This window comes from Pelmatolapia mariae, linkage group LG2 (assembly GCF_036321145.2).
Source record: "Pelmatolapia mariae isolate MD_Pm_ZW linkage group LG2, Pm_UMD_F_2, whole genome shotgun sequence".
Classification (NCBI taxonomy): Eukaryota; Metazoa; Chordata; class Actinopteri; order Cichliformes; family Cichlidae; genus Pelmatolapia; species Pelmatolapia mariae.
Genome location: NC_086228.1, coordinates 36,704,444 through 36,717,641, shown reverse-complemented (window position 1 = coordinate 36,717,641; position 13,198 = coordinate 36,704,444). Strand labels below are relative to the sequence as shown.

Genomic DNA, 13,198 nt, shown 5'->3' with positions numbered 1-13,198 from the left:
GGCTATTTAACCCTTTAAGACCTACCATAGAACCAAGTCCGCCAGAGCTTATCTTTATGTTTTTACATGCTGTAGTGCCATTTGTGGGAGTATTTCAAGTTTCCATATATCAATACAACCGTTATAGCTCAAATTTTAATAATATGTATGCATTAAGTCCATAGTAACTACATAAATTGCAAAAACTTGTAGTGCAATAAACTACAAAAAAATTGAAAATCGTTTTTTTGTTTTTTACATATATTTCTAGTTAAAAAAAATTAAGCGGTGTATCCCTCAAAACTGTAAATACAAAAGTTTCCAACCACGAGAAATTTATTCTGAGTGTCTTCATAGTTTTATTTTTGAGATACACTAATTTTTGTATACTACAGGAAAAATGAAAATAAATATTATAATGCATCCAAATAAACTATTTCCAACAGTGTAATTTGAGTTCTAAGCATCCCAGAAACGATACAGAAAAGCATAAAGTCAAACATGTCTTTTAAAAACACCAACATAGGCTTATAAGGCCCTTTCGCGAAAATGACGTCACTTCCGGTTTCGGGCAGGTAATGGCGGACATGCGATAGTTCGCGCTGACGTGTATGCCAACGTAGGAAGTCTTATGAACGTCGGCAAAGCCTGTTTCTGGAATATTATGTTTTTGTTGCTGCAAGTTTGGAATATTATGTTTTTGTTGCTGCAAGTGCTTCTTATGCAATTTTTGCAAAGTTATATGTGGAAGGAAACCGTGACCTTGGACAAGCTAATGGAATAAGATGTAAGTACAACTCCTCCGGTTTCACATGCAAATATTGCACTACCTTATGTGGTTCCAGTTCTACAGGGGTTTAAAAATAGTTAGGTAAAGCGGAGTGTACCTGCTCCGACCGGTTGTAAAGGGTTAATTATATATTTTATGTAATAATTTATAAAATTTGGGTTAGTACGATATAAACGATAGAAGACAAATGGCACGATAGACACTTTTCTATCGTCCACACGATATATATCGTCATATCGCCCAGCACTAGCAGGGATGCTCAATCTCTGACTGAAAGCGCTAATTCGTCATTCGGCTTTTGTCAGACTAAAGTTTATTTATTTTTATATGAAGAATGTTCAGTTAGCATCTTTATTTTAAAACTGTTTGAAAAGCTAAGCTATACAACAAGGAGAGATTGAGAATTTCCTTTTAGTTCTCAGTTTATTTGATATTGACAAAAGTTTGTCTGTTCTTCTGTAAAACAAACTAAGACTTATTTTTAGAATTAATATTTTGTTTCTAAGTGGAATTGACAATTTAGTAGTCTGTTTTGTTTGTTCTATTTTGAAACTTAAACGCTTTAGCAGCTGCCTTTTGTGTAGTTTGCAATATTTGCCTTTATCTGAAACTGAAGTCTCATGTTCCTTAAGTACATCTACCCTGTTAAACTTATTATGGGAAATAAATATTTAAATCAAAACAAGCTGCTGATTATTTCACATTTTACTTGTGAGCAACGGCACATTTAAATCTTACAAATATAGTTATTTGGCTTATATCGTGATATATATCGTTATCGCCTGAAATGAAAAAAACATATCGTGATATGAAAAAATCTTATATCGCCCAGCTCTACAGTTAACACATATTTAGTGTTTTGTTAACAGCTGGGCTAATACAACAAATCGTCATGGAAACTGCAGAGTATTATCTGAGTTGCTGAGCACTAATGTGCTTGTATGCAGTACATATTTATCCCCAGTGGCTGTGTCGAAGCACACCGAGGCCCATGAACTACACCTTCACTGTGGCAGCCACTTTGGCCAGTACCAACCACTGAGGGGGGAGCACTGAATTTGACGAGGCTGCGATCTTCCACAGCACTATCACAGGGAGCTGTAATGTGGCTGTGAATCAACAAATGGTTTGTATGCAAAGTTAAAGTTGCGGTTAACAAGTCGTTTACCATCGAAACCTTTTTATAACCTGTCGAGCTGCACACAGACAGTACGCAGGTGATGAAACACTGAGCCAGCCATGCGTGTATCATCACGCATGGCTGGTAAAGGCTCAAGTTAAGCTTTGCAGCACTACCTTGATATGTGGACCGTCTCAGAATACCATTCACATCATCGCTGTTCGTACCTCATAGTTGTCTTCTATGAAGGGGAACTGTCTTGGTTGCAGGAACTGAGTTTTGGGGATATCTAGTCCGTCCTCGCCGTACAGGAACTGGACCACAGAGCCATCGCTGTCTCTTACCGTCAGGTCGTACTGCACTACCAAACCCTCCAGATGTTTTATGACACATCTGCAGAGGAAATGGTTTGAAGAAGGCAGAGGGGCAGATGTGCCATATTAATGACCTTACACTGTGTTTGAAACACCTGCGTTTGAAATTCTCTGCTGCTCACTTACACACATGGAAGCAACATTTCCCTCTGAAATCAAATCAACTTGCTTCTCAATCTCATATCAAAACACGGTTTCTGGTTACAAATCCTCATCTCTGTTTGTGTTCACTCCAAAACCAAGACTAATGCTTTATCCGATCGCGCTGGCATGCAAAGAGATTAACAAAGCTCACAGCAGTGCACATATGAATGCTGTTCAGAAATCCTGTGAACTCAGATTTGAATAATGTTTCATTTGCACAGCACTCATTGCCAGCCAAAACAACAGTGAGTAAAATTTGTATAATATTTGCATTTCTTACCACAGACAAACACAGTGAACATTTCTGTGTTTTTTGGGGCTTGTTTTAGTAAAACTTTTGTTACCTCTGCAGATATCCTGATCTGGATGTTTTCACGGCCGTGTCGACCAGTCCTTCTCTGCCAGCCATGCAGTGGAAGAAAAACTCCTGAGGACGAAAGAAATTTATCATGAAGGAAGAAAGTATTCAAATCCTGTGCTGTGCCACTCCAGACTCTGATCAGGTGCCTCATATTTGCCTTTATTATCTTTCAACTGTGCCCAACAGAAGCAGAGTTTACTTTAAAAAAAACCATCAGCACCAAACCTGAACTCAAAGGAGCTGCTCTTAGCAGCGAGGTTTAGATCTCTCTATAGACCATAAAACGAAAACAACCGCATTGGGATCCTTTAGAGGAAGTGGTCTCGGTGGCTTTTCAAATGAACTCCAGTGGTTCTTTTATGGTATGAGTGTGAACCGCCCTAAATGCATAGGGTCTCTCACAGCACGCCATCACGGCTGAGGTGGACGCAGTAAGTAGTTTCTTAAATGATCCTGAGGGTTATGGAACAAAAACAGTCAAGTGGAAGACCCAAAAAATTTCACCAGCACTGAGCCAGAGGATCCAATTGGCTGTCTGTCAAGACACTGGAAGATCCTCGACCCAGATTAAGGCCGTTACTGGTGCCGACTGCAGCCTCTTAACCATCAGACGGCATCTGAGACCGAAGGGCTTCAAAAACAAACGTCTTCAAAGGCCTCGTCCCCTTGGACGCCATAGAACCGACCGTTTGGACCAAACATGCAACACTGAAAGGTGGCAGAGAGTTTCCTTCTCTTATGTTGCCCTCGTCTGTGTGGGTTATTCAACAGGACAACGCTACAGTACAATGTTCTTTCAGGAGAGTAACATCACTCTTTTGGACCACCCCGCGTGTTCCTCTGATCTAAATCCAACTGAGAACCTTTGGGGATGGATGGCAAGGGAAGTTTACAGAAACGGACAACACTTCCAGACAGCAGACGCCCTTCGTGCGGCCGTCTTCACCACTTGGAGAAACTTCACTCACCTCATGGAAACGCTTACATCAAGCACGCCGCAACAAATTTTTGAAGTGATCAACAATAACAGTGGAGCTCCTCATCACTGAGTTCATGTCTGAACTTTGATTTCTGTTTTGGGGGGTTTACGAGTTTTTTGGAGGTGTGGTCCTAAACTTTGGATCAGCTGTAAAACAGCCTGTTTCAGTTTAAGTGTTATTTTCAATAAACTGCATGCTCAAAATAAAGTTTTGTCTCACTCCCATTTCTTCTTGTTACATGTTGAAGATCAACTTGGAATCTTTTTAAGATCCAACCATGCAAAATAGGATTTTTTGCCATTTTTCAAGCCGTCTTAAACGTTTGAGTGGGGATGTATCTAAAACCTACAAGACAACTAAATGTTCAAAATATCAAAGTCTCCTACCTCCTTAAGTAACGTTATAAAAAAAAGCTTAACCTGGCCGCACAACAGGAGCTATCGTGTAAAAGTGACTTTTAAACGTTACCTGTGGTTTGATGCCTGTGAGGAATCTTCCAGAAACAAAGCCCCCAGCACCGGGCGCAGGGTCGTAGGGCTGGAAGCACGGCAAGAATTTCCCAGAGGGCATCAGTGGAGGCCTACGGCCCTCCAACTCAATCTGACCAAGCAGACAGGAAATCTGAAACACACACCAACACACAGGTCAGGACATTTGTAGCTTAACACACCTGGATATCAAATCATGAGGAAAGCCAAGGTGAATGTGAGAGGGAGGGCGAGGGCCATACCTGCATGGTGTTCACTGTAGACCCCTTGGCTCCTGATTGGACCATCAGCTGGAGGTTGTTGTCTGGGAAAGAGGTGTGCAGTCCGACTGGCATACATACCTAACCAGCATACAAAACAACGTGCACACTGCATTAAACCACAACATGGAGTGAAAACTGTCTGCTGAGGGTGTCTGAGTTATAGAAAGGAACGATCTAATGCTTTAGAAGATGCAATTAAAATGGATAAATAATAATGTTGTTAAAAACAGTCTCAATAACCAATCATGACAACGCTAGAGCCCGACGATCAATCAACTGATCTGATATACAGGATGAGATTAGACGTTTTCTGACATACATTTTTACACCTGGAATTATCATTCAGAAACAAATCAAATGAGTTTCTTTAGACGCTTCCTCTGCAACGACACAGCCGTGTGATTGGACCATTAAACCTTCTATTCTTAAAGCAAACAAAAGAGGAACAACGTGGCTCTTAAACAGCTACCTTGTTGATATCATTGTTCACTTGGTTTGCCACTTCTTTGAACTTGTGGTCGGCCGTGATGAAGTCTCTCTGGTCTGGGTTGAGGTGAGCATCCTGCCAGCGACTCTGAGCCTCAGCTTGGTCCACATTGGAGGGCAGATTAAAAGCAGCCTGGAGCGCCTGAATGACAAAAAGAAAAAAGGAAAAACAAAAATAATAAAGTACCGAATCTTTAAAGCCACCATGTGGACAATCTGAAAATATGTAGACTTTGCTGCCCCCTAGTGGAAATCACCTAATGCAACAACCACTTGCAGATTATTATCACCATAATGTGAGTGAAGCAGATACAGGATTCATACGCCTTTTTCGGGGTCAAATTCAAGCACTTTTTAAGCACTTTCAAGGTCCCTTTTCAAGCTTTTCCAGCACATGACGCCCCCCCCCCGCCCCCCCCAAAAAAGAATGCATTGTTTCTATTCGCATCACCTCGGTAAGACCATGTGAAAATTAAAACAAATCATCCTGGGTGAACTTAAACACCTTTGTTCACCTTTTGTTAAGAAATAGAAAAACGCACCATACAAAAATACTGCAAAGGAAACGGTCGCCTTATATACATAGTGTACAAACTCAAAATGCACATTTCACTTAAAAATTAAGATGTGACAATGTGAACAAATCAACTTGTTAGAGATATTCTTCTCCTGTTGACCCCCCCCCCCTCAAAAAAAGAAATAAATAAGTCTTCTCATCAGAAATCGATGCTTCTTTCCTGTGTGACAAGAAATAGGAAACAGATGTTTGTTTGTTGTTTGTTTGTTTTTTTAAGTTAATTCCCAATAAAGCTGTTTTATTGCTAACTACATTGCTGTCTGTATTATTGTTGAAGTCCTAAACCATCACCTTTAAAGTGTTTGTGCTAATAACATCATGTACAGTCAGACAGGCATGGAGAACAGCACTGACTGGGAGGCTTTGAACAAATCACATAGTTCAATTCAACATATAAGACTTTAAGAACGCACAAGCATCTACTTAAAATCTATTGAATTTATCATCTGTGATGTTATTATGTACAATTCCAATGTATTTTGTTCATCTCCCTTAAATAAACAGGCAACCTTAAAGTATGAAATATTCATATACAAATACACATATAAATGTGTGTACTGTCTCAGTGGCTGACAGTGCCCCACAGGCCTCAGTGTGAGCCTGAAGACATTTATAATGTTTAAGTAGTTTAATGTGTAGGTGCTGACGATAAACACATTTTGAATCAGGGGTCACCAACACGGTGCCCGCGGGCACCAGGTCGCCCGCAAGGACCACATGAGTCGCCCGCAAGGACCACATGAGTCGCCCGCGGGCCTGTTCTAAAAATAGCTCACCATAACAACTTACCAGTAAGCTGCATCTATTTTTATTTTTTCTTGCTATTTTTTTAAATCACAATTGCATTGGTGTCAATTTGTTAGAGACAATATATTAAAAAAAATATTATTAAATATTAGATCAGCGTTAGCTGGTCTCCACGGAAACAGTTGTCGTGAAGACCAGCAAAGGTGAGGAGATGAGGAAAACATGGCGGAAAAAAGAAAGAAAACATATCATTTTCACAGTGAATGGGAGGAAGAGTTCTTTTTTACCACTGTGAAAGATTCATGCGTGTGTCTCATTTGCGGGGCGACTGTGGCAACGGCAAAGCGGCACAACGTGGAGAGACATTTCCGAACGTGTCACACAAGCTACCATGCTAACTACCCAAAGGGCAGCACACTGCGAGCGGAAAAGGCCCGCGAGTTAAAGGCAGGTTTGAGCAAACAGCAGTCTTTTTTCACGAGACCGGTGAAAAGCTCCCAAAAAGCAACCGAAGCCTCATTTAGAGCTACACATTTCATGATTAAGAAAAAGAAGGCATTTTTAGATGGAGAGGTTTTCAAAGAAGCAATGATGATAATTGCAAAAACTGTGCTTAAAGACGAGAAATATGGAAACGATGTAATCTCCACTCTCTCCGATGTCCAGCTGGGGGCAACTACAATTGTTAGAAGAGTGTCGGCTATGTCCGGGAACCTGGCCGATCAGTTGGATCAGGATCTGTCAAAGTGCAGGTGGTTTAGCATCCAGTGTGACGAGTCCGTGGACAGCAGCAGTACAGCACAGCTGATGGTCTTTATCCGGATGGTATTTGATGGTTTCTCCACAAAAGAAGAACTTCTGACACTACTGCCGCTAAAGACAACTACAAAGGGAATTGACATCTATAACGCGGTGAAGGAGTTTTTCGCGAAGAAAAAAGGTACCGTTGGAAAAGCTGGTATCAGTGACTACTGACGGGGCTCCTGCTATGATCGGCCGACATACAGGATTCATCGCTCACTGTAAAGGTGACACAGAGTTCCCAAACTTCATGCATTACCACTGCATCATTCACCAGCAGGCGCTATGCGCAAAGGTGATCGGCTTCGAGCATGTCATGACTCCCGTCGTGAAGATCATAAACAGCATCCGCTCCAGAGCTAAACAGCACAGAACATTCAAGGTGCTATTGGAGGAGCTGTCAGCTGAATATGGTGACCTGCTACTACATACGGAAATCCGATGGCTCAGCAGGGGACGGATTTTGCTTCGTTTTTTGTCACTTTTGGGTGAAATCAAAGAGTTCATGCAATCCAAAGGGGAAGACACATCTCTGCTGGAGGACACTGAGTGGACACTTGACCTTGCGTTTTTAACGGACATTACTGGGAAACTGAACCATTTGAACTGTGAGCTGCAAGGCAAAGGTAAGACTGTTGCTGACATGATAAGTGCTTTAAATGGATTTAAAGCCCAGATGAGCAGCTTCTCTGTGCATTTACAGAGAAAAAAGGTGCTGCACTTTCCCTCTGTGCAGATGGTGCTGAAAGACAATGCTTCTGCATCTGAGACTTTTGACAAAGTTGCAGAAAAGTACACTCAAGTCATAAACCGACTTGGTCAAGAGTTTGAGAACAGGTTTTGTGACCTTGATCAGCTTGAGCCATGTGTATCATTTGTTTCCAATCCCTTCATGAATGTGGACACAACATGCATTGCTGAGCAACTAAGTTCAATGTTCAGCTTGGATGCTGGACAGGTGGAAATCGAAATTGTAACATTGCAAAATGACGTCCACCTCAAAGCCTATCAGGGTGCACCAAACTTTTGGTGCCTTGTTGACACAGAAATGTACAGTGGTGTATGCACAGCAGCTATGAAGGTTGCCAGCCTGTTTGGTTCAACCTATCTTTGTGAATCAGCCTTTTCTGACATGAACTTCATCAAGAACAAACACAGAACACGCCTCTCTGATCTCATCTGCAAGACTCACTCAGAGTTGCAGTGTCAAGTTATACCCCAGATTACAACACACTGGTGAACAGCATGCAATGCCAGGTTTCCCACTAACAGACAAAGAAAGCCATAATAGATGTTCTCAGTGGCAACATTACAGTGTCATGTCAAAGTTGAATTTAATTATTGAAAAACAATTGTGTTTGTTAAGTGTGACATGTGATAATTTGTTTTAAAATGCTGCCAATTTGGTGAAAAGTTCTGTAAAATTTGAAAGTTGATTTTTGTATGTTACATACATACATTATTTTTGTATGTAACAGTGCATAATTTCCTAAAATTTGTTAGTGGTAAGTGAAAATGTCGTAGAAGTGATCACTTCAAATGTAAATACTTGCAGTGATATATAGAAATAAAGCGTTGCATATTGATATTTATGTTTCCTACCTTGATTCCTACTTGCATTCTTTATAATTATGGTGAAAAATAATTAAAATAATTAGTGTCTTTAGATAGATGAATATTATTAATTATTAATGATAACACATAATTAAAGTTAAAATGAGGAAATTTGTTATTTGAGAAGTGTATGTCAAACTGGTAGCCCTTCACATTAATCAGTACCCAAGAAGTAGCTCTCACTTTCAAAAAGGTTGGTGACCCCTGTTTTGAATGAAAGCCGGGGAACTTTGGTAGCACAAAAACAAGTGGCTATTCTTTGTGACCATATGGATCACTGGTGGTGTCCAGGGTATAATTGGCCGTTTTTGACTACTTTTGATTTGGCCTCTATATTTCACCTTTAAAAACTGTTTATCTTGCCAATCTGTTATTTTCTCATTTTGACATACTGTATCAGCACAATTTATCTAAATTCAGACAAAATTTAAAATACGAGTAGAAAGTGACATTTCTGACTGTAAAAACCACAAACATGTTTAAAGAATCATTTTCATAACTTGAAATGCAAATAGAAATTGTACATTTTTAAAAATATGCACAAGTTTTGCAAACAACAAAGTTATATGGTACTATTTACCTAAAAATGCAGCCAAGGCTCAGACGCTTTTTATATAACCATTTCAAACTATTTACAGAACAATCAGGTGTTCTGCATCAAATAAGAAGGCACACAAATTATTTATGGAACTCCAAAAATAGTTTGTGTCCACTATAAGACAGATGAGAACAGCACAGGGATAAATCCTGCAGGTCTGACAGCAGGTGTGTCACTCAGCGTTTACACTACAATCTGCCTTTGGTGGCTTTTTTGCAGCAACTGTGACATTCACTAGTAGAACTGACACACAAAACAAAACAACGACTACACTACACACTAACTACACAAGACAACACACTAACTTGAGACTCCAAACACGATAAACGTCACAAATGTCTCATGTATCAAAACTCTCTCTCTCTTCCGCTCACTCCTAAAACTTCCCCCTCTTCCCAAACAACCAAATGCCACATGTTGCCATATCATTTTTTTGATTGGTCGACGTTTTTCCACCAATAGGGAAGGAGTGTTTTTTCTTTTTTCACCAATGACTGTTGTTTTTCACTCACAAGCAAAGCGTGTTTGCTAGCGCTCTCCTTAGAAAACGCCGTTTTTACCGTTTCTCCCCGGAGTAAACGCCACTGTTTTATTAAAAACAAAAAACATCGGTTTTACGTGGCCTATGGTTAACCCCAGAGGGTTAACCAGAAAGCCTTAAGTTAGCTAGTTATGTATCGGGCTAATGTTTAAAGCTTTCACTTGCGTAAATTAACTCATATCACTGCTAAGTAATGTTAGCTAAGTTCACAACATATTCCATAATAGCGCTGCCATACTGCATCACACTCAGTGTATTTCAATCATTTCTCCAGCGAGTTTGATAGCTAGCAAAATAATAATCATAATTTTTTAAAAATAGCATGTGTAACGTACACGTACTGGAAAATTATTTACTAGGACTCACCTATCATGCGACTGGAGAGCGCAAACTCCGCCATTGTTGTTTTCCATCAAACACTCATAAAAATAGCAACCTACAGGTATGCTAGCGCACTCATCCCCGACTGTCCGAGGGAGGGGCGGGGTCACACGTTGAAACAGACAGAGGCTCTATCCCAATTCAGGGTCTGCAGCCTTAACGGTCCACACGGGCCGCGTACTCAAAGACCGCTAAGGCCGGAAGTGCGAGGCTTGTGAAATGGGACGGTCAAGGTTGCCAAATGGTTGCCAAGCAACCATGATACTAACAGCTGGAAATGTTTCATACAGCATTATTTGACAGAAATGAAGAAAAAATCTTTTGTTCATTTGTTTGTTTGTTTCTACATGAACTTTGATTTGATAAGTATCTGAGGCTGAGACCACGGGACTGTAAAAACATGATTGTTGGGCTTCATTTCTGTACTGAACAGTCATTTTAAGATTAGCTAGTAAATAACAATTAGCTAATGTTGTTCATGAGACTAAAGTCATCTCACTTTGGTAATGTAAATATAATATGGCCAATATTAAAGTTATTATTTCAATCATTATTAGTTATTACAGCAGTGAATGAACTCTGTTTCAAATACTGAGCTTCAGTAAAGATTCAGGCTGCATTTATTTATATTTCCTGTCACCTTAAATCTTCACTCAAAGTCAAGTATCTTTGACAGTGTATATATAAATGTATTATATATAAGAGACAAATATTGTTCTTTTAATATGTTGGCATTACTAAATTTCTCTCAGTGCTTACTTTAAATATCCATGAAATCATCATATTCTCTGTAAGATTAAGGTCAACTATTGAACGGCATATATTTTAAAGTAAAAGCTTTAAAACCAAGTTAGTACAAACATCGCTAATGTCACATAACTTTGCCGACATGTGGCCAACAGTAATGTTTTAATGTTCTTCGTTATTAAACATTTGCACATAAATAAGTGACATAATATTCAGTACTTACTTTTACAAGTTTACTCTTTGGCCGCCCCGATTCCGCCGTTTTTTTTCGGCAAAATTATCCACACCCACCGCCGCGCTATGCATTCTGGGATATGTTGGGCCACGAAGTCTACACCGCTACATCCTTAAAATTCAGGGAAATGAAGGACGCATTTGAGGGCCGCATTTTGAGCAGCCTTTGAATTGGGACAGCCTTCGTCGCGTCGCTGTGACGTAATCGGCCTTAAAATGCAGCCTTTAAGGCTGCAGACCCTGAATTGGGATACAGCCAGAGGCGCAAGGGAGCCCAGGCGGGGAAATTTTGCCTCTACATTTTGCAACTCATTTTATTTCTCTATCTGATAAGAAAACTATTCAATTAGATAGTTATTTGTGGTGAATGAAATACAGTTACACTTTCAAGCACTTTTAAGCACCACATCTGAAATTCAAGCACTTTTCAAACCTTGAAAAGACAACATTAAAATTCAAGTATTTTCAAGGATTCCAAGCACCCGTACGAACCCTGCAGATAACACAGATTCATTTATCAAGAGCATGTTTTTGTAGTGGTCAACAGCTAACCACAGCTTCCTTTTTTCCCATTAATTAGCCACATCCGCTATAGCTGACAATGTCACACTGCACACTACAGAGCATCACACGCCCTCATCTGATCTTTGTGTGGCTCTCACATCTCACCACAGCCACGAACCACTTTCATCTCATTCTTGTCATTCCCACATTCAGCCTACGAGCACTGTGTTTCACTGATGTTTGCATTCACACGTCCTCAGTACGAACGTGTCTTAGAACACGTGTTTTCCCAGTGATTTATAAACCCAGCCGCCTGCTGAAACGTCAGCATTGTAGAAGCTTTAGTGTGGACACAGCAGAACTGGAAACAGCCTTACACACAGACACTTCATGACTGTGTACAGGTAAGTGTAATATAATTACTGTGTGTAGTACATATTTATCCCCACAGGCTATGTCCCAGCACCATGGGGCCCATGAACTACACCTTTACTGTGGCAGCCATTTTGGCCAGTGGCGTCCAGGAAGGAGGAAGCACTGAATTTGACAAAGCTGCAGTTTAGTCTCTCTGTGGTGTCAAATGTAGAGCGTGCGTTCATGCTTGCAGGCTGTTCAGTGAAGACCACATTAGCTTTACTCACTTTGGTTCCAATCTTCAGCGACTCCTTAATAATTTTCTTCCTCCGCTTGTTGGCGCCTGGTTTTACCAGGATGTCCTCCACACCTGGGCACACAGGTAAAAGGAAAGAGTTAGTGAGGGCAGAATCATCAGCATTTAGCAATCATTTCCCAACTGCTGGTAAACAGAGCAAGGAAATTTTAATATATCACTTTATGCTGGATGGTTACATTATTTTTTCCCCTAAAACCAAAAACTACCAGGGTGAAAATGATTATGCAGTTGTGCATCCTTTATGCTGGATAACAGCCTGCAGTCGTCTCTGGAGCAACCCCAGCCTGTCCTTCTCTGGCAAACCTCTCCAGATCCTCCAGATTTAATTGTCTTCTAGCGAGGACCCTGATCTTTGGTTCACCCGACAGATTTTAAAGTCAGGACGATGTGCAGGCCAGTCAGCAACGCTCACTTTGAACTTCTGGAGGTCGTTCTTCACCAGGACGTGTGTTTGGGAGTTGTTATCATGTGGGACGACACACTGCTTAAAGTTGTGTTTCAAAATCTTCACATATCCTTCATGGTTCCTTCCACCTTGATGAGATTCCCAGTTCCAGACAGACTGAAGTGCCCCCACAGCATAATACTCCCACCACGGTGCTTCCCTGTGGTCTCTCTCCTCCTGCTTTCTCCAAACATCAGCAGCGTTTCTAAGTTTAGTCTCATCTGACCAAAGGACAGCTCGAGTGTGCAGAGCCTTTCTTCAGGTTGCTCTCGGTGTACCTGACACATTTGTGTGATTGCAGTGATACTAACAGGGTTCAGGGGAGGAACGAAGAACACTGGGTCAGTATCC

At 40.7% G+C, this 13,198-nt stretch overlaps 1 protein-coding gene and 2 non-coding genes across 4 annotated transcripts in view; all 3 read right to left on the bottom strand.

Moving 5' to 3' along the window:
• polr1a (RNA polymerase I subunit A) overlaps nt 1-13,198 on the bottom strand; it is a 33,487-nt gene that overhangs the window by 13,414 nt on the left and 6,875 nt on the right. For both annotated transcript variants that reach the window (XM_063500085.1, XM_063500093.1), the window contains exons 19-24: nt 12,371-12,453; nt 4,969-5,127; nt 4,479-4,577; nt 4,217-4,369; nt 2,752-2,834; nt 2,117-2,282 (exon numbers count right to left, since the gene is read on the bottom strand). In XM_063500085.1, coding sequence (XP_063356155.1) covers nt 2,117-2,282; nt 2,752-2,834; nt 4,217-4,369; nt 4,479-4,577; nt 4,969-5,127; nt 12,371-12,453 — 743 coding nt within the window. The remainder of the gene's footprint in view (nt 1-2,116; nt 2,283-2,751; nt 2,835-4,216; nt 4,370-4,478; nt 4,578-4,968; nt 5,128-12,370; nt 12,454-13,198) is intronic.
• On the bottom strand, nt 1,705-1,841 carry LOC134646551 (small nucleolar RNA SNORA5). The gene has a single exon (XR_010096759.1). It is a non-coding gene; the product is annotated as a small nucleolar RNA SNORA5 (small nucleolar RNA).
• On the bottom strand, nt 12,150-12,286 carry LOC134646548 (small nucleolar RNA SNORA5). Its single transcript, XR_010096758.1, has one exon. It is a non-coding gene; the product is annotated as a small nucleolar RNA SNORA5 (small nucleolar RNA).